Consider the following 22555-nt stretch of genomic DNA (forward strand, 5'->3'; position numbering starts at 1 on the left):
AGTGGATGCTGGGGTTCCTGAAAGGACCATGGGGAATAGCGGCTCCGCAGGAGACAGGGCACAAAAAGTAAAGCTTTTCCAGATCAGGTGGTGTGCACTGGCTCCTCCCCCTATGACCCTCCTCCAGACTCCAGTTAGATTTTTGTGCCCGGCCGAGAAGGGTGCAATCTAGGTGGCTCTCCTAAAGAGCTGCTTAGAAAAAGTTTAGCTAGGTTTTTTATTTTACAGTGATTCCTGCTGGCAACAGGATCACTGCAGCGAGGGACTGAGGGGAGAAGGAGTCAACTCACCTGCGTGCAGGATGGATTGGCTTCTTGGCTACTGGACATCAAGCTCCAGAGGGACGATCACAGGTACAGCCTGGATGGTCACCGGAGCCGCGCCGCCGGCCCCCTTGCAGATGCTGAAGTCAGAAGAGGTCCAGAATCGGCGGCTGAAGACTTCTGCAGTCTTCTAAAGGTAGCGCACAGCACTGCAGCTGTGCGCCATTTTCCTCTCAGCACACTTCACACGCAGTCACTGAGGGTGCAGGGCGCTGGGAGGGGGGCGCCCTGGGAGGCAAATGTAACCTATAAAAAGGCTAAAAATACCTCACATATAGCCCCTAGAGGCTATATGGAGATATTTAACCCCTGCCTGATTTCTCTAAATAGCGGGAGACGAGCCCGCCAGAAAAGGGGCGGGGCCTATCTCCTCAGCACACAGCGCCATTTCCTCTCACAGCTCCGCTGGTCAGGACGGCTCCCAAGTCTCTCCCCTGCACTGCACTACAGAAACAGGGTAAAACAGAGAGGGGGGGGCAAATTTATGGCGATATTTTGATATAACAAAGCAGCTATAAGGGAGCACTTATTATAAGGCTATCCCTGATATATATATAGCGCTTTTGGTGTGTGCTGGCAAACTCTCCCTCTGTCTCCCCAAAGGGCTCGTGGGTCCTGTCTTCGTTAGGAGCATTCCCTGTGTGTCTGCTGTGTGTCGGTACGTGTGTGTCGACATGTATGAGGACGATATTGGTGTGGAGGCGGAGCAATTGCCAAATATGAGGATGTCACCCACTAGGGAGTCGACACCAGAATGGATGCCTTTATTTATGGAACTACGGGATAGTGTCAACACGCTAAAGCAGTCGTTTGACGACATGAAGCGGCCGGACAATCAATTAGTGCCTGTCCAGGCGACTCAAACACCGTCAGGGGCTGTGAAACGCCCTTTGCCTCAGTCGGTCGACACAGACCCAGACGCAGGCACTGACTCCAGTGATGACGGTGACGAATCAACCGTATTTTCCAGTAGGGCCACACGTTATATGATTTTGGCAATGAAGGAGGCGTTACATTTAGCTGATACTACAGGTACCACTAAACAGGGTATTATGTGGGGTGTGAAAAAACTACCTATAGTTTTTCCTGAATCAGAAGAATTAAATGACGTGTGTAATGAAGCGTGGGTTGCCCCTGATAAAAAGCTGATAATTTCAAAGAAATTATTGGCTTTATACCCTTTCCCGCCAGAGGTTAGGGAGCGCTGGGAAACACCTCCTAGGGTGGACAAGGCGCTAACACGCTTATCTAAACAAGTGGCGTTACCCTCTCCTGAGACGGCCGCACTTAAAGATCCATCAGATAGGAGGATGGAAAATATCCAAAAAAGTATATACACACATGCAGGTGTTATACTACGACCAGCTGTAGCGACTGCCTGGATGGGCAGTGCTGGGGTAGTTTGGTCAGAGTCCCTGATTGAAAATATTGATACCCTGGACAGGGACAATATTTTACTGTCGTTAGAACAAATAAAGGATGCATTTCTTTATATGCGTGATGCACAGAGGGATATCTGCACACTGGCATCACGGGTAAGTGCTATGTCCATTTCGGCCAGAAGAGCTTTATGGACGCGACAGTGGACAGGCGATGCGGATTCAAAACGGCATATGGAAGTTTTGCCGTATAAAGGGGAGGAGTTATTTGGAGTCGGTCTATCAGATTTGGTGGCCACGGCTACAGCCGGGAAATCCACCTTTCTACCTCAAGTCACTCCCCAACAGAAAAAGGCACCGACCTTTCAACCGCAGCCCTTTCGTTCCTTTAAAAATAAGAGAGCAAAGGGCTATTCATATCTGCCACGAGGCAGAGGTCGAGGGAAGAGACAGCAACACGCAGCTCCTTCCCAGGAACAGAAGCCCTCCCCGGCTTCTACAAAAGCCTCAGCATGACGCTGGGGCTTCTCAAGCGGACTCGGGGACGGTGGGCGGTCGTCTCAAAAATTACAGCGCGCAGTGGGCTCACTCGCAGGTAGATCCCTGGATCCTGCAGATAATATCTCAAGGGTACAGGTTGGAATTAGAGACAGATCCACCTTGCCGTTTCCTGAAGTCTGCTTTACCAACGTCCCCCTCCGAAAGGGAGACGGTTTTGGAAGCCATTCACAAGCTGTACTCTCAGCAGGTGATAGTCAAGGTACCTCTTCTACAACAAGGGAAGGGGTATTATTCCACTCTTTTTGTGGTACCGAAGCCGGATGGCTCGGTAAGGCCTATTCTAAATCTGAAGTCCTTGAACCTGTACATAAAGAAGTTCAAGTTCAAGATGGAGTCACTCAGAGCAGTGATGGCGAACCTGGAAGAGGGGGACTTTATGGTATCCTTGGACATCAAGGATGCGTATCTCCACGTTCCAATTTACCCCTCACACCAGGGGTACCTCAGGTTCGTTGTACAAAACTGTCACTATCAGTTTCAGACGCTGCCGTTGGGATTGTCCACGGCACCTCGGATCTTTACAAAGGTAATGGCCGAGATGATGATTCTTCTTCGAAGAAAAGGCATATTAATTATCCCATACTTGGACGATCTCCTAATAAGGGCAAGGTCCAGAGAACAGCTAGAGATGGGATTAGCACTGTCTCAAGAAGTGCTAAAACAGCACGGGTGGATTCTGAATATTCCAAAATCCCAGTTAATGCCGACAACTCGTCTGCTGTTCCTAGGGATGATTCTGGACACGGTTCAGAAAAAGGTTTTTCTCCCGGAGGAAAAAGCCAAGGAGTTATCCGAGCTTGTCAGGAACCTCCTAAAACCAGGAAAGGTGTCTGTACATCAATGCACAAGAGTCCTGGGAAAAATGGTGGCTTCTTACGAAGCAATTCCATTCGGCAGATTCCACGCAAGAATTTTCCAAAGGGATCTGTTGGACAAATGGTCAGGGTCGCATCTTCAGATGCACCTACGGATAACCCTGTCTCCAAGGACAAGGGTGTCTCTTCTGTGGTGGTTGCAGAGTCCTCATCTATTGGAGGGCCGCAGATTCGGCATACAGGATTGGATCCTGGTGACCACGGACGCCAGCCTGAGAGGCTGTGGGAGCAGTCACACAAGGAAGAAACTTCCAGGGAGTATGGACGAGTCTGGAAACGTCTCTTCACATAAACATTCTGGAACTAAGAGCAATATACAATGCTCTAAGCCAGGCAGAACCTCTGCTTCAGGGAAAACCGGTGTTGATCCAGTCGGACAACATCACGGCAGTCGCCCATGTGAACAGACAGGGCGGCACAAGAAGCAGGAGTGCAATGGCAGAAGCTGCAAGGATTCTTCGCTGGGCAGAGAATCATGTGATAGCACTGTCAGCAGTGTTCATCCCGGGAGTGGACAACTGGGAAGCAGACTTCCTCAGCAGACACGATCTTCACCCGGGAGAGTGGGGACTTCATCCAGAAGTCTTCCACATGCTGGTAACCCGTTGGGTAAGACCAATGGTGGACATGATGGCGTCTCGCCTCAACAAAAAACTGGACAGGTATTGCGCCAGGTCAAGAGATCCGCAGGCAATAGCTGTGGACGCGCTGGTAACGCCTTGGGTGTACCAGTTGGTGTATGTGTTTCCTCCTCTGCCTCTCATACCAAAAGTATTGAGAATTATACGGCAAAGAGGCGTAAGAACGATACTAGTGGTTCCGGATTGGCCAAGAAGGACTTGGTACCCGGAACTTCAAGAGATGATCACGGACGATCCGTGGCCTCTACCTCTAAGGAGGGACTTGCTTCAGCAGGGTCCCTGTCTGTTTCAAGACTTACCGCGGCTGCGTTTGACGGCATGGCGGTTGAACGCCGGATCCTAAAGGAAAAAGGCATGCCGGAAGAAGTCATTCCTACTTTGATTAAAGCAAGGAAGGAAGTAACCGTGCAACATTATCACCGAATTTGGCGAAAATATGTTGCGTGGTGCGAAGATCGGAGTGCTCCGACGGAGGAATTTCAACTTGGTCGATTCCTACATTTCCTGCAATCAGGATTGTCTATGGGTCTCAAATTGGGATCTATTAAGGTTCAAATTTCGGCCCTGTCGATTTTCTTTCAAAAAGAATTGGCTTCAGTCCCTGAAGTCCAGACCTTTGTTAAGGGAGTGCTGCATATACAGCCTCCTGTGGTGCCTCCAGTGGCACCGTGGGATCTCAATGTGGTTTTGGACTTTCTAAAATCTCATTGGTTTGAACCACTAAATAAGGTGGATTTGAAATATCTCACTTGGAAAGTGACCATGCTTCTAGTCCTGGCTTCTGCCAGGAGAGTATCAGAATTGGCAGCTTTATCTTACAAAAGCCCATATCTGATTTTCCATTCGGACAGGGCAGAACTGCGGACTCGTCCGCATTTTCTCCCTAAGGTGGTGTCAGCATTTCATCTGAACCAGCCTATTGTAGTGCCTGCGGCTACAAGTGACTTGGAGGACTCCAAGTTACTGGACGTTGTCAGAGCATTAAAAATATATATTGCAAGGACAGCTGGAGTCAGAAAATCTGACTCGTTGTTTATATTGTATGCACCCAACAAGATGGGTGCTCCTGCGTCTAAGCAGACGATTGCTCGTTGGATCTGTAGCACAATCCAACTTGCACATTCTGTGGCAGGCCTGCCACAGCCTAAATCTGTAAAGGCCCACTCCACAAGGAAGGTGGGCTCATCTTGGGCGGCTGCCCGAGGGGTCTCGGCGTTACAACTTTGCCGAGCAGCTACGTGGTCAGGGGAGAACACGTTTGTAAAATTTTACAAATTTGATACTCTGGCTAAGGAGGACCTGGAGTTCTCTCATTCGGTGCTGCAGAGTCATCCGCACTCTCCCGCCCGTTTGGGAGCTTTGGTATAATCCCCATGGTCCTTTCAGGAACCCCAGCATCCACTAGGACGATAGAGAAAATAAGATTTTACTTACCGATAAATCTATTTCTCGGAGTCCGTAGTGGATGCTGGGCGCCCATCCCAAGTGCGGATTATCTGCATAAATTGTACATAGTTATTGTTAACTAATGCGGGTTATTGTTGAAGGAAGCCATCTTTCAGAGGCTCCGCTGTTATCATACTGTTAACTGGGTTTAGATCACAGGTTGTACGGTGTGATTGGTGTGGCTGGTATGAGTCTTACCCGGGATTCAAAATCCTCCCTTATTGTGTACGCTCGTCCGGGCACAGTACCTAACTGGAGTCTGGAGGAGGGTCATAGGGGGAGGAGCCAGTGCACACCACCTGATCTGGAAAAGCTTTACTTTTTGTGCCCTGTCTCCTGCGGAGCCGCTATTCCCCATGGTCCTTTCAGGAACCCCAGCATCCACTACGGACTCCGAGAAATAGATTTATCGGTAAGTAAAATCTTATTATATTTATGTATCCTTTCCCCTTCTCATTTATGCATTTAGCAGAATCTGCCATGAGAATAATATTATTGAGATTAAGTTTCCTGCATTTTAAACATTCAGGCATTCTGCACTGCATATTGAATCCACTACATGTTCCGGCGTTTATACAGCACTTTATACTGTACATTACATAATATGCCTTTATTGTTACACAGTGTCTCTCTTTATGTTTTTTTAAATCATGCATTTGTCTCCTTTCACGGCCCGGTTCCCGTGACCCCCGCGATCAGGACACCGCCGAATGCCGGGTAGCCATGACAACACTAGTTTGCGTGGTTGCCATGGCACCGCCGGAATCCAGCGACGCGTAGGAACATCACGTGACCGAGGCGCTCCCACGTCACACACACCGGGACGGAAGCGCAAGGCTCCCCCGGACACTGCTGCCCCTCCCGCCGGCGGGTCTTCTTCACTACAAAGGTAACACCCTCTTTGTTTTTGACTCACTATGTATTTGTTCACCTTGACAAAGGGGCGTCCGCGCCCCGAAACGTTGGACCACTTTATTGCCTATATGGATTAAAAGCACCTAGCACTTTATTATTTTCTGCGAGTTGTTTCCAGTCTCTGAGTGCCGCTGATTGACTTATTGAGAATATTTGGATGTACGTTCCAGAGGGCACCGGAGCAATACATTATACCTTGTGAAGAGTGCCAATCCGTCCACCAGTATGTGTGTGTGTAATATATATATATATATATATATATATATATATATATGTATATAATATAACACATCAGGCCAGATTAGGAAGTGCTAATGACCAATTTGACGCTTGCTTCCAGAAACCTCTCTACAACACTAACTCATGGTAAAACTAAGGGCCTAATTAAGATCTGATCACAGCAGCAAAATCTTTCTCTAATGGGCAAAACCATGTGCAGTGCAGGTGTGGCAGATATAACATGTGCAGAAAGAATTAGATTTGGGTGGGTTATTTTGTTTCTGTGCAGGGTACTGGCTGCCTTATTTTTACACTGCATTTTAGATTTCAGTTTAAACACACCGCACCCAAATCTAACTCTCTGCACATGTTATATCTGCCCCACCTGCAGTGCACATGGTTTTGCCCATTAGAGAAAAAGTTTGCTGCTACAATTAGGTCTGAATTAGGCCCAGAGTTTGGACCCTTTAATTAGTGGTATGAGAGTTATACTTGGAAAGTATGGCTTGTGTCAGAAAGCACCTTTTTTTTAGTTTGTATAATATATGTCTTGACTTTCAGCACCTATTGTTCTAGTTTTCTTTTAATAACTGACTTGAATAATATTACTGCATTCGAGATTTGTTTGATTTCCAAAGGCAGGCAGCTGGTGTATGTGATTGTTACCTTTATTACTTTGTTATGTTATTTCACTGACATATAGGGTGGTATTCAATTGATTATTGCGCCTGATCTCCCATCTTAAGTAATGGGAGATCGCAGGGGCGATATTCAATTGCATTTAGTTTTCGCACTGATCGTGCCTATAGAGGTTGCGGATGCTAAAAGTACCGCTTGGGCTCCCAAACAGGTCTCTCTTTGCGCATTTCAGCTCGCCACCCCTGGAGGCTGAGTTGAAATGCAGATGCCTGCAGCTATCGCCAGCGAAAGGCGCTACAATTGAATTGCTCCATTTGGGTGCCATCTAGTGGCTGCCTGCGGAAAAACAATTGAATTCCGCCCATAATGTCTTTGGGGGAAAGAATCATACATTCACGAGAGATAAAGTGGAGAAGTTGCCCATGGCAATGTAGACTGTGCTAGCTAGAGCTTAGTTAATTGGTCACTAAGGGTAACGTCTCCACTTTGTCTCTCGAAAGGCCCTTTAATTTTATTTGCATATGACCCTGTTTTCTTACTAGATTTTTATCCCAAGATTTATTTCAGCAAAATGATCTGTAATATTCCGTGTAAATGGACAGCACTTGGCAACCCTAATCCAGGATGTGCAATAGGATACTGTCACAGACATAACTAAACCCACAAGGAAGTGTGGAATGAAATTTCCAAGGATGAATAATTACTCATGTTGTGCAATACTTAGTATTGCATCATTCCTTTCTCTGATGGTGGCAAAGTGCATTGACTGATTATGTAAATACTAGTTCCCAACAGATTAGAGACTAACATCTGTGCATTTGTCGGTACCCTGACTGTTAAATCAATACCAGTTGGCGGTTTCTTAAAAGCTTTGGTTAAAAATAAATCCACAAAACAATTTTGTCCTATAAGCCTACTGTGAGTGCACGCTGATGGAATATACTTCTGTGCTTTGTCTTTGTTAGATGGAGACGGAGAACCAAAAATTCTGCAAGATTTAAACCCCAGCATGGGAAAGCCTGTTGTAAGTATGTCCTGGTCTATGAGAAACGATGGTCTCCTGGTGGCCAGTGTACTGTGTGGAAAATTATTAAGTAGATGTGTCTACGGATGAGTAGAAAACATACTGTCCCTATAGCCATATTACTGTCCATTGCTAACTTACATCATTTGCATGGCAGTAGTTTACAATAAGGGCTTATGCAAGCAAGCTTAATTTAGAGGCACCGTTCCTACAAACTGTTATACAGGGACTTGCGGCTGCTCTGGTCTGCATGGTAGCCAGTCACAGTCCGGATGGAAAATGGGCCAGAACCTGCACAGTCAGGCTTTTCTTGTCACTCACCCATCTGCATGAGCCATAGGGGTATATTCAATTGGCGTCGAATCCATTCCGACATGCATTTGTCAGGAATGTATCCGACAACCCCTAATCTATCCCATCTCAATTAGACTTTTTCAAGTCGAATTGAGATGATGAACCCAGAGGAGGAAGGGGGGTGGGGGGGTGGAGCTGCGGGGAAACCAGCGGGGGACAGCCAACGGCAGCCAGAGGAGATCAGCCCGACCTAACGGCAGTGTCCACCCGGTTCCAGCAAGCTTGCTGGAGCCGGGTGTACGCTGCCGTGGGCGGCGCGGGTATGTGTCATCCTGCTGCAGAGCTGTACTGTAGCGCTGATCTCCTCTAGCTGCCCGCAGCAGTCCCCCGTCTCCCTGCGGCTCTCCCCCCTCTCCTCCTTTGGGTCCGCATCTGAGATAGTCAAAACCTTTTGGTTTTGGCCCCGTTTTCGACACAAGCGCGTGGATCAGCAGCTATTCCGCCGACCCACGTGCTTCTCGACAAGTCGAATTCATCGACTTGTCGAAAAATGTAGGGATATATTGAATAGGTCGAATCAAGATTCGACCTCAAAAAGTCGAAAACTGCCGTCTTTTCGACAGACGGTAGTTTTCGACTTCAATTGAATATACCCCTTAATCTTATCAGGGTATTCTAAGCAAACTGTGTTTTTGGGATTGGAGCCTTTCTGGCCATGCTTCTTCTGACATAATGGCAGCTTCAGAGGGCTTTGCTTATCTTTGTGCTTTATAAGGGTACCTAAGGACACACAGTTCATTCAAATACCATTACATCATAGTTATTAACAATGCATAGTTGAGTGATGCTTCCTGAATTTCAGATTGCAATGAAATAGCTATTCTTTTACTTTTCTTACTGTATTAAAGTACTACTGTAGTAAAGAACTACAATTTTTTCTTTTTATCTGTATACTGTATATAAAAACGGATGTATGTATGTGTGTATGTTCTAACATAACTCTGGAATGCCTGGAGCAATTTACACCAAACTTGGTACACATATGACTTACAATCTGGAAAAAAATACTGTATGGATAAGACACCCCTAGGGGTGGGGGTGTCAAGAGGGTGACATGTAAAAATCCATAGTTTTCAGGGTCACGTTGATGAATGGTGACACTGATGCCGCGCTGCTCCTCCGTTGCGGTCGCTCAGGGCATGCCGTTATGGATGGGAGCTGTTATGAGCCGGGCAAAAGTGCAGTTAGTAAACGAGGGGAGGTTACAGGTCCCGTACTTTATTACATACGGGTCCTGCGAAGGATCAATGGGCGGACTATTGGGGCAGGTAATGTAACAAAAAGATCACGTGACGCGGAAAACAATGACAGCGCCGGGAGGTGAGGCGGAATCTAACAGTGGAACTTAGCAGTAAGAGGGCTAATAGCGCAGCGTAGCAACTTAGTACATCCCGTCTTAATTTTTTTAGGGGTTGGGTAGTGAACTTAAACTTGAAGATGGGCGCAATGAAAATAGTCTTATTGCGTTAAAATTTCCATGCGGGCAAAGCTGCGGGCAAAAAGGTAGTGTGTATGTGTGTATATATATATATATACACACACACAACCCCGACCAAAAGGACATTTGGACAGTAACTTGCCTTAGTGACGCAGGCACCCACTAAGAAGTGATTTTTCAAAATTCCACCCACATAGGGGTTAAAAGGGGTGAAATGATTACTGAAAATTCCCCCCTCACAGAGGGGAGTCGTGGTGCCGGCGATACCAAGTCACGGAGGGGATAGGACACAATGCTGTTCCTGGAAACCTGCATATCTGCAGTGTAAAGGGTACCAACAGCTCTCCCAGTGACCTGAAGTGTTGTGAAAAAAATCTTCACCTGTCTACATCAAAGGAGGAGCCCTAAGGAGAGCGAGAAGCTAAGCAAGGAGACCTAGGGCCCTTTGACATAGAGTCAGCCTGCAAACCTGACATATTTAACATACAGCGGGCGGAGCTTGGCCTGTCGTCCCAGCACTTACAGCACTGAGCAGGGCAGAATCAGAGGTGGGACAGGGCAGAGAAGGAGGCGGATTATTCTCCTCAGCACCAGCATTGTGACAGCATCAATCCGGGGAAGCCCAGAGGTGCGGCCTGACAAAGATTGCCATTATTCTTTAAATTCCGTAGCCAAGCACGAGTATTCAGATAGTATTTATTATATATCTGGCAATATTTTTTATTTTTATGTTTTTTCATAATTTTTTTTGTCTCAAAACATATATTTTCTTTCTAGATTTTATTTTTTAGAATGAACAGTCAGCAGTGATTTCCCAGAAAGTCAATTTTATATTGTATTGTTTATAGATGGTGATAGAATCATCTTCTTGGTAGATTCTTGCACCAGTCTGATGAATGCTGCTTATAGGTCACATTCTTTAACTCTACTGAGTACATTAAGGGTCTGATGAGTTTGTGTAGCTTAACATGCGTGGTTTTGCGCTGCTCATGCGCGACTATGCAGAACCTCATAGAATGTGAATGCGCCAAATCGTATGACTGTTCAGAAGGAACAGGCGATGGGAACGGGCATACTTACATAGGGTATAATTCAGTAAGAGAGCTTTCACGTGTGCGTGGCTCATCAGACCAGTGCACACTGTTGACGATGACCATTATTAGTAAGCCGATGCAGAGACGTACGCATGCTATGATGTGTGCAGCTTTGCAAAGGTGTGGGAATATGCTATTTTTCTGTGCACATATTTACGCCTATGTTGCTACCAACTCGGCGTCAGCCCATAAGGGTGCAAGTTTTAATGTGTATTTTGGTTAAAGCACATTGTGCATTTTTCTTTGGTTTTCGTTTCTAAACCAGATCATTGAGGGGGTTTGTTTCTTTTTACAGTTACTGTATGCTGCATAGTGATCATCTGTAATAGCTGTAGAATGTAAGACACATTGACGTAGGCTTTCATATGTCCGGAAGATGCGCGCACCTCTCGCGTAGGTGCATTCTTTTCTTTTGATGTTTTCAAACTGTGCATCGATACCAAAATACATCCGCAGCTGAAAGAGCCTTGTTCCGGTCTGTCTGCATGCCCTAACTGGCCACCACATAAACCTTCCTGCCTCTCGGAACAAAAGGGACCACAGCTGTCCTGTGTGTGGCTAAGAATGCAGCACAACATTTTTTAAATAATTATGGCGCACAGATGCACCTGCATCCAACCAATCAGTCCCATATTGTTAGTTTCATCTGTCATGCCTGAAAGTTACCTTTACCAATGGTTACAAGGTCAGTGCACAATATGGTTTTACTTTGTACAGTTTGTTTTTTTTTACATCCCTTCCTGTCCAGGCTAATCTGGCTGTACCTAAATAGCTAAACGTTACAAATCAGGTTTGATACATTAAAAAAAATTTTTTTTAACATTGACGTACATTTTGTGATTATTCATGGCTGAGGTATGCTGATGCATTTACATTTGCTGAATGTAATCTATTGTTCTCTGTAAAGTAATTTCAGACTGCGTCCTTTAGTAGATTAAAGCCTGGTACACACCTGGCATGCATACACGCTTACCAATCATCCACCCAATGTGTTGTGCCTTGGCATCACACCTGGGTGGGCATTTAAATGTGCCCATCCAGTTGAGATGTTAAGGCCCGTACACACTGGTCGATATATCGGCCGTTCTCTTGAACGGCCGATATATCGCGGGACCGTCGGCCAGTGTGTACGGCCGATACGTCTGTGAAGTCCGTCGTTCACAGACGTATCGCGTCGGCCGCGCAGCACAGCCGACGGCCAATATATCTACCGATATATTGGCGCGTCGCTGTGTGTGTACGGGGCGGTCGGTCGACCGTCCGTACACATGCTGCGGCGGCCGGCGGTGTTTGACAGCTGAACTGGGCGGGCGTGTATACACTCCCACCCAGTTCATGACGTTAGTCCCCGACGGATCGGGCAGTGTGTATGCTGAACACACTGCCCGATCCGTCCATAGATATATCTGCCGATCAATTGATCTGCAGATATATCTGCTAGTGTGTACCCACCTTTAGTCACCGGTGGTCACTGCAGCAAGTTGACCACCCGTACCAGGGCCAGCTCGAGCCTAATTTTTCTGGTAAGCAAATATAGATTTTGGGGTCCCTCACAGTGGATATTGAGGGAGGAGCTACAACATGGGTGGGGTTTCAATTGGTGCATAATCTTGTTTTAAAAAAAGTTGTCAGTTTGGAATGTGACGGTAGATGTTGTTGTTGGATGTCTATGGCATCCCGACAGTCCAGTTGCCGACAGTCAACATACAGGCATCGGAATCCTGACAGTGCTCACTAGTGTTCATGCTAGGATTTTTTTTAGGGCAGGGTGCTGCGGTCCACCAGAAAGGAGGTGGCCTCTCATGGAGGGGTTGTGGCCTCATGACATTCCCCCTTCTCATCTCTATGGGGACGTGTCCAGCCTGATAGGAAGGCTAGTTCTCACAAGGATAATACAGGGTATGGGCATCACTCATTAATACAGGGTATGGGCATCTCTTTTACAGGTTGTGCAGACATCTTGTGTCCTGGTACATAGTGGGGATACCCAGGACACATCACCCACCTATACCTGCACTGAGTAGACCACATACCCTATTAGCCTGCAACAGGGGCTTCCACACCCTGAGTGCATCTTCCCCCAGCAGCTCATGTTTTCAGGATTTCTCTTTCATCCACTAGGGGACACTGGAGTCTTATACAGTAGGGGTGTGAAGCTTGCAACCGGAGGTGTGGCACAATCTAAAATTAGCATTGTGTGCACAGCCGGTTCCTCCCCCTTCACATCCCTCCTCCCTCAGTTTAGAAAATTGTGCCTAAGAGGTAACAGGCACTGAAGGGAGCTCCATGCTCCTTGAAGTTTTCTTTATTTAATTTAATTTTATTTATTTTTAGTCATTCATGACTGGCCCAATCCCTCCTAACTAAAGGGAGGGTGCAGGTTTTAAAACACAAACCTTTAACAAGAGCCCAATTCCACCTAGCAAAGGAGGGAGCAGGCAGAATCTAACTGGACATAGCCCAATCCTTCCTAACAAAAGGAAGGTGCAGGCGTCACTGAAAGGAGACTAAGATCCCAATAAAGGGATCTGCCTCTCTTTTCCTAAAACAAAAATCCGGAGCACAGAGACGGTGAGTACTGGTTGTATTTCAGGCCCCTAGTCAGACACTTGAGGCTTTATCATGGCGGCTGCAGCATCCACGCCCGCTCCCCTATTATAGTTAGATAATTTTCAGACACGTCAGCGGCATCCCCCTACCGCCCCAGCACTGAGGGGGAGACAGGAGAAGGAGTTTCAGATTCAGCGATGTCACAACGGAGCGCTCGCATGTTACTCCCGCCGGCCGCAGAAGAGGGTCAAGGGGAGACTGCGGGCTGTATCTCTCACCGCCGCCCGCCCGCTGACGCGCAGCTGCCCGCTCGCCACTTCCCCCCGCCTTGCTGATACACAGCCGCCCGCTCGGATGGTCCCGCCGGCCGCTGGAGCGCGCCTGCCCGACACTTCCCACCGCCTCGCTGAGGCACAGCGCTCTCCACATCAGCTGCACAGAGAGCGGAAGGCTGAGGGGAGACGGGGGCACAGTAGGACCAATAATCTTGAAGGGAGCGGCGGCTATGGAAGATATGAGGGGGTTTTTAATGAGGTACTTACAATTTTTTAGTGGCGGCCATCTTTACATACAGTAAAAGGCGCCAAGTGACTTTAGCAAAGGTACAGCCCCCTATAGTGACAACATTTCCCTCAGCCAGTGAAAGGACAGAGGGAGGGGTTTTTTATACCTAGGTTATACATAGAAAGATGTAATAATTGCTCCCTCTGCTGGTAGTTTTTATTTTAGGTCTCTGCTGCAATGGATTTGTTTGACATGGTTTAAATCAAGCATCTTTATGCTTTTATAATTTTCAAGGGACTTCTAATACAAAGATCCTAGGAAAATATAGGGAACGTCTGGATATCAACCCCGACCTCCGAACTGAATCACAGTTTTAGAATGCGAGGGTTGCAACGAGGCTGTTTAATGTAAATAATTTTTATAATTTTTTTTTTTTTTCCTCAGAATCCAGCCAGATAAATCCAGTATACTATTGTTCCCGTCATCTGCTACGGTATTCCGTTACCGCAGATGCAAGTTCCTCAACATAGAATTTTACCATACTATTTATATTTTCAACGGACTTCTATTATAAAGATCCTAACGAAAATACAAGGAAGCAAGCGGATACAAACTCTACCATCGGAGCCGAGTTACGGTTTGAGGTGTAGAGGTTGCATGTCGGCTGGTGTTTCTCTTTAATTATTTATTTTTTATTTATTTATATAAATATATTTTTGTCCTGTTCTAGTTTCTATATAAAGAAAGGAACAGTAATTCCAGCCGGATCCGATAACTTTGCTTCCGTCATCTCTCATAACCTTTCTCTTCCTAGTTAAAGGGTGAAAGCGACACGAAAGATCCTGGTAGGGGGTTTCCATGACAGGTTTCATGCAAAGACCTCCAACGGGACAGAGACCTGGTATGGTTGTACACAGGCTACAGTAATGTATCAAAGGCAGTCCCGGGGTGTGCGATTCCTGCTTAGACAGGGACGCTCCACCCGGGAGCAGTGCTCCGGCTAGGACAAGGATAACCTTGCGGATAGAATCTCCGATCGGATACCAGAATCTCGCAGGCAATAATCAGTGCTGCGGGATTCTCAAAGACAATGGATGACTTGCTCATCAGGTTAACGCCTCTCGCACAAGCGGTAACAATGTGTAAGGCGGTTAAAAGGGCCTCTTCCTCTCGTACCGGAAACGAGAAGGAAGCGGGTGTTCTCATTGATACAATGGGTGAGTTGATTGATTCTAACCTAGACGCCGAATTTCCAAAAGAGGACAAGGAAATCACAACAATCTGTGATCCTAGATTTTAAAGGAGCTAGTAGATTTGACTTGTTCGAATTTCGAAGGCGCGTTTCAGCAGCGTTTTCCAATTTCTAAATCCCTCCAGTCTCAAATGGAGGAGGTTTTGGAACCAACCTGAATAACGTTTTAAATTTCCAAAAAGGTTTTCCAGTAACTTATCCCCTTCCTAAGGTATAATGGATAAGTGAGAGTTTACGCCACTTGTGGGTGTTTTCCTAGGAAGGTTGTCAAAGAAGTCAATCTTACCGTTACCTCATATAACGACCTTAAGAGGTTGACGCAGCTTTAACGTCAATTTTTTGTGGCAGGTGCAGCACAGAGACCTACGGTCGTCTGCGCGTGGGTTGACAAGGCCTTGGGAGCTTGATCTGGACGCATAGTACAGGCTATTTAGGGGGAAAATGGCTTGGAAGAAGTTACCCACCTGGCGTAACACATTCGTGATTCAGCTTCACACTTGTGTCAAGCCTCTAGGGATATTCACGCCAAGGTGTGGTAGAATACCCCCCTTTGAGGATGAGATGTTTTTCGGTCTAGTGTTGGACAAGTGGATTTCGCAGGCTACAGCGTCCACTTGTATGCCTACTCCTTATACAAGAACCATTACACAGGTTAGGAGAGGTTATTCGGGAACAGCGGGTGATTCTTTTAGAGCTCAGCCCTTGCGAGCCCGAGGAAGAGTTTTTGGTACACAAGTACGTGGGGGCAGAGGTAGAGGCCGCTCACAGGCAGCCAGACAGCGGAATGAATCTGCTGACAAGACCGTAACAGGACGGCCTCACGGCTCACCTGGGTTCCCCCTTGGTGGGCGAAAATTGCCCCGGTGCCCTCAGAAAGAATCAGAACTACTACCGGAAATGGAAAGATTGCTACGTTCAGAGATCATTCTCCCAGTTGCCGCCTCTCAGTGAGGAATGGCTCTCTGCTCCAATCCTTTTGTCAATGTCAAGTCAGACAGGACAGTCCGGCCGATACTCAATTTAAAAGTTTTAAACCGTTCTCTAAGTGTCTACAAATTCAAACTGGAATCAATCCAGTCGATCATGACAGGTTTATAACATGCAGATCTGCATATCCCAATCTGGACCCCTCACCAGGCTTACTTAGGGTTTGCACTGCTGAGGGATCGCTACCAATTCAGGGCCTTGCCATTCCGTCTATCACTGGCCCCAAGACTCTTGACAGAAGATCATGGCACGATTGGTCCTCAGCTAGGCGACATGCTAATCAATGCATCCTCTCGAGACCAGTTGATCAGGGATGTTCAGACATCCCATCCATTCTCGTTCAACATGGGGAGATTGTAAATTTCCAGAGATCCAACCTCTGGCCAACTCAACGGATTCAATTCCTCTGTCTCCTCTTGGACAGGCTACTATTGAGAGGATTCCTACCAAAGAACAGGGTCCAGGACCTACAGACTCAGGTACTGAGGTCCGGAACGATTTTCTACACCTCTGTGTGGAATTTTTCGGGAAGTTGGTGGCAGGCTTCATTCCTGTCCATTACAGATGAACCTCATTGCTCAGGTAGCAAGGTCACACTGGCTTCTACGTCGAAGACTCCCACTTCCACCACGCTTACGCACTTCCTTTATTTGTCATTGTACACGAATCTCGCAGCAGGCTAGAGATTCGACATTTGGGATTGGTGGTTCCTGCCAGCAGACGCCAGCCTTACAGGTTGGGGTGCCGGCTTCGAATAGCATTAGTTTCAGTGGACGCTTCTGGAGAATACCTCTTTCTTGGCCAAAGGACCAGATCATTGGTCAACACATAAGGATGCAGTCGAACACCGTCACGACGACGGCATACGTAAACCGTCAAGGAGGAAAAAAGAACGGAATGGCGTTAGAGGAAGCCAAAAAAAAAAAGAATGTATCCGGGACAAAAGGTCCAACAGCTGAAGGAGTGGACACATTAACATTTTCTTGGTGTTACAGGAGGGTTTACGTTTTTCCACCTTTCCAACTCATTCTCAGGGTTCTGAAAAGGGCTGAAACGAGAGCGAGTGTCTGTGATTCTAATCGCACCAGATTGACCTGCTGCGCGGGTTACCAACGGAAGATCCTTTAAGGTTATCTCAGAGAGGGGCCCTGATATCTCAGGGACCGTTCCAACATCCAGAAACGGGCTGCTTTTAACAGCGTGGTTTTAGAAACCCGGATCCTATGAAACAGATGGACACCAGGATCGACTATTCTTAGATGATTACCACTAGGAGGCCGGTCACAGCCATACACTACTACAACCCTTCGTGGAGGTACTAGGGCTCTTGTCATAGGTGGGTGGAATTCGGCAAATTTCCACTTCTCCAGACTTCTACTTTTCCTTTTGGCAGGTCAGGAAGTAGGACTGAGGATGAGTTCTCTGAGTGGTCAAATTTCGGTTCCATCCATCCTATTTCGACAGCGGTTAACATCCTTGAGAGGTTCAGACCTTTTTACAAGGGGTCCGGGGGATCCAACCCCCTTCTTCGTCCTCCTACTGCGTCTTGGCACTTAAATTTGGTGTTTAAATAGATCTGAAATATCTATCTTAGACGGTCACGTTAATGCTGGCCTAGGCTCCGGCCAGGCGGTTTTCTGGGTTGGGAGCTTTTCGGGCAGATCTCAGTACAAAAGCAGCTTTCCTTCCTATGGTTGTTTCGGAGCTTCGAGTAGCCCAACCAATTGTAGTATATTTTCAGGGTCTCGCAGATAGAGACGTGTCCTGGGCTGTGTCCGAGTTTACCGTGTTTGCCTACAAGTTACATCGTACTTCAGAAGGTCGGACTAATTCTTGGTTATTTGTGATCAGCCTCAGAAGCGTTGGCCAGCATCTGAGCAGTCTTGGTCTAGACTTGCCATTCGACAAACTTACATTTCCTGTGGAAAACAGTTTCCGTTTCAGACGGGTGCTCCTAACACCCGACCAGTGGGCGACTCATGGGCGGCGGCCAGAGGGGTTTCCACTACTTAACTTTGCAAAGCGGCAATGTGGTCCTCAGCCCACAGGTTCGCAAGATTTTACAGGTTGATACTTTTCCGTCCGGGGACTCGAAGTTCGGACGTTTAATTTTGCAGGCAACCGACAGCACTCCCTCCCTGGGGGATAACTTTGGGACGTCCCCTACTGTATAAGACTCCAGTGTCCCCTAGTGGATGAAAGAGAAAAGAGGATTTTGGTACTTACCGATAAATCCATTTCTCTGAATCCTCTAGGGGACACTGGACGCCCGCCTCGGTGCTGTCAGCCTACTGGGTTCACACTTCCTGTTCAAAGGACTCTTGTGGCTCACATGGTTAGTCCCTGGACTTTGACGAACAAGGTCATAGGATCAAATCACAGTGGGGCTCTGTGCCTAATATGGATTTTACAAAGTTTGTACAAACAGCGTTAGTTTTACAGTTAAGAGTTCTTGGGTGCTGTTTGATAGATTGTACGGTTCGGTTCCTCGCCATGTGTTCAACTATCATGTCCTATTCTCTCAGTCAAATTTTCTAAACTGAGCGAGGAGGGATGTGAAGGGGGAGGAACCGGCTGTGCACACAATGCTAATTTTAGATTGTGCCACACCTCCGGTTGCAAGCTTCACACCCCTACTGTATAAGACTCCAGTGTCCCCTAGAGGATTCAGAGAAATGGATTTATCGGTAAGTACCAAAATCCTCTTTTCTCTGCTGCCTTCTAGCCCTCCTATAGTCTATTCTCTATCCTCTCGTTCGCTTTCTCCATGCCCCCTTCATTACTTTTGCCATCCTGTCCCGTTCATTATACACATCAACACTCCCTTCTCCATAATATTTAACAGACGAACCACAGAAATCATTAACTCCCTCATTCTTATTAACCTGCCCTTCCTCTGTTATTTTTATTGCCATTCCTTTATCATCAACCCATACATCAATTGTCACTAACCCATCTATACTACATAATTTTTAAGCTCTCTTATTAAGCAGTCACTCTCACTAGCCTTCCATCCTATTACTCTTAACATCTTTATTATTTGCTCTCCCCCCCCCCCCCCTCCCGTTAATTATATCTTTATTATTATTATTATTATTATTATTATGATGTTGGTTATGTACCATGTTGTGCTAGGCCTAACAACACAGTATTCCCGCTCTGCCTTTCTGTACATCTGGTTCTGCTCTGGCATCTTCGGAGTCCGCACACCAGCTTGTGCAGCTCAGCCCTGCTGCCTCTCCCTGTATACAGGCTGCCAGCTTGTGAGTGGTAGCAGGCACAGCTCAACCAAGGTGCACACCCATCAGACGGGAGCTCCGGGCAAAGGAGGTGTCAGGAGAGATCCCACCCCACAGGCGCTGGGTCCGGCAGTGAGTGATGCCAAACCCCGCTGTCTGCGGGGGTGGACGACCTCACGGTCAGGCAATGGAGCCCCGCCCACCAAGGTGCCAGCTCAGTATGGCTGCCAAACCATGCCCCCTCAGTTCGGAGACCTCCATCCTGTGGCGCTCTACTCAGCTGCATATGCGGCGTAATGGTTGGGCCGACCGTGGCCAGTATACACAGCCTGATGCGCCAATATATCTGGCATCAGCTGTGCTTGCAGGGCCAATGCGATATGTCTGTGAATGACGTTGTTCAGACATACCGGGGGTACACTTGCTGACAGCTTGAAAAATATATCGGGCATTCGATTAAACAGCTGATATATCGCTCAGTGTATACCCAGACTTAGACTGATAAGCCTTGCGTACATATGGAAAAATCTATGCTCTCAGTGGCAACTTTATATCAGATATCAGAATGTCTATTTTTTTATACATATATATATATATATATGTATGTGTATATATATAAAATATATTTAGGAATGTTATGTATTTAAGCGAATTGTGCTTGTCTGTATTTCACGGCAAATCAGTTGTCTTAGATAAGTAACTCTTCCTGGGCAATAAAATGTCTATAAAACTGGAGCTCCCCTTTAAATCACGTTTTCAGATGTTTTTGGGACACATGACGACATGTTTACATTGTACGATTTTGTTGTCATGTTGTACATAGGTTTCAAGCTTGGCAGCAAGGTCGGCCGTGCTGTCGTGGAGCGTGCAAGTTGGCTCACAAAACCGAGAAAGCCCAGCCAACCTCTTACCAGGGACGTTCATGCATGAGGTGGCGGTGTCCAACAGTGGCAAGAACGGGAGGTTCAAACCTGCCTACTCGTGAGTAGTAACTGTGTCCGTTCATATGTATTGTAAGGGAGCAATCACTGCAGTCAGTTACTCCTGCACAGAATCTTCCCCTACCTTTACAATACTAAAGACAATTGGAATTACGTATTCTGTGAACAGGTTATTTTGTATTAAACTTCCTCAAAACCTAGAACATGTACAGATGATTAAAAGTAAATAAACTAAAGTAATAAGGTGACCAAGCTGGTATGTGTAGGAAAGGCGGATGATGGAGCCTTGTTTAAGGTCTAGTCACTAACGAAAGAAACGATGATATAGCATTTAAGGAAGGGGGGAGGGCAATATGCTTCCATCTGATGCAAATAGCGAGAGGTGTTGGAAGCTTGGAGTGCTCTGTCATACGCTACAGCAGGCAGTATAGCAGAGGCCTTTGGACATGGCTGAGTTGCTAGATGTGTGACCATAGGCAGTCCTATGACCTAATATGGTGTATATGAGATCTGGTGTATAGTTTCCTAATACAGACAAGTGTGTCCAAATCTGCAAACTACCAGACATATTAGTAGATATAGAGCCAGATAAACAGCACAGTGGGGGTAATTCCAAGTTGATCGCAGCAGGATTTTTTTTTAGCAGTTGGGCAAAACCATGTGCACTGCAGGGGAGGCAGATGTAACATGTGCAGAGAGAGTTAGATTTGGGTGTGGTGTGTTCAATCTGCAATCTAATTTGCAGTGTAAAAATAAAGCAGCCAGTATTTACCCTGCACAGAAATAAAATAACCCACCCAAATCTTTCTCTTTCTGCACATGTTAAATCTGCCTACCCTGCAGTGCACATGGTTTTGCCCAATTGCTAACAAAATTCCTGCTGCGATCAACTTGGAATTACCCCCAGAATCCCAAACTATGGAACCTGATATATCAGTTACAGGTGCTGTATTTTGCTTAGACTAAATATGTTTTGAACAGGAACAAAATTGTAGAACCAGGGTGATTTAGCTACCCAAAGAACTCCAGCGTAGAGATAAATAGATCAATGCTACAGTATGTTGTGTAATAGTTAATACTAATGATGATTTGTGTTCATAGAGGCGGTGCTACAACATGCACACTGACCGACCTGCGACCAGCAACGGACTACCTTGCACGGTACGTACACTTTGACAGTCACTCGGTATTTGTTACATACATTTAACAGACCTGAAAAAAGGGTGTTCTGTTAGGGCATGCAATGAACATGTGCCCTTCTTACATGATTTTTAATTATAGTGTGTATAGATTGCAGTATTTTGTAATGAGAGCTTTATTTGCAAATTTAGATTTAAAGGGGGGAATTCAATTAGCCGCTGGGTTTACCCCGCGACTCATTGCCGGCAAAAAATCCCTGCGGCGCGAGGAAAGGCTGATCCATTAAATAGCAATTTTCCACACCGAAAACCGGGATTTACGTACGGAAACACACTGATTCCGTGTAAACTGTGGAATTAGTATGTTTTTTTCACGAGCGGAACCATTTTTTATTTTATTCAATTTTTTTAGTTTTTTTATGTGGACTTTTCCTGTAAGGTGCAATTCAATCCTGGGTACTTGCTCGCGGGACTGCAGAGACCTGCGCGCAGGTAAACCCTGCTAATTAAATAGGTCCGGCGCATCAATTTGTACCCACGACTAATTGAATTACCCACAAAGTACACCTGTTATACTTACATCTAGTAGTGGCAGGATTTTTATGAGAGACTTCTTTTACTACAATCTAGTAATTCACTAACAACCAGACCCTTCGTAATGCCACTTGTTTACGGTTGCCTGCAGAATCCAATCCGAATCGAATCAGTTTACAAATCAAAACCGAGTCTAAATGGGTGGCATGAATTACAGCACTATTTTGTTCACCATTACCTTCATCAACTGTTTATAAATAAAGCTGTTGTTATTCAATTAAAAAAAGGACAGACCAGTTTAAATTGATTGCTGCACTCACGCCAAACAGACCCTTTTGGCACTCCAGGTCGCATTAGCGCTGGTGGTCTTTTTTGCCAAAAACCTGTTTTAGTCACAATGTAATGTCGACATGATTTTTTCACGTTTAAAAATAAAAGAAATTTTTTTTAAACTTTTTCATACTTTCCAACCACGTGGACTACAATTGGGAACGGTAAGCA

The 22555-nt window shown here is 46.3% G+C and overlaps 1 protein-coding gene across 3 annotated transcripts in view; it reads left to right on the forward strand.

Moving 5' to 3' along the window:
• Positions 1-22555, forward strand: part of LOC134949123 (fibronectin type-III domain-containing protein 3A-like) — a 234524-nt gene that overhangs the window by 134011 nt on the left and 77958 nt on the right. For all 3 annotated transcript variants that reach the window (XM_063937521.1, XM_063937520.1, XM_063937522.1), the window contains exons 7-9: positions 7964-8022; positions 20264-20421; positions 21483-21542. In XM_063937521.1, coding sequence (XP_063793591.1) covers positions 7964-8022; positions 20264-20421; positions 21483-21542 — 277 coding nt within the window. The remainder of the gene's footprint in view (positions 1-7963; positions 8023-20263; positions 20422-21482; positions 21543-22555) is intronic.

This window comes from Pseudophryne corroboree, chromosome 8 (genome assembly GCF_028390025.1).
Source record: "Pseudophryne corroboree isolate aPseCor3 chromosome 8, aPseCor3.hap2, whole genome shotgun sequence".
Classification (NCBI taxonomy): domain Eukaryota; kingdom Metazoa; phylum Chordata; class Amphibia; order Anura; family Myobatrachidae; genus Pseudophryne; species Pseudophryne corroboree.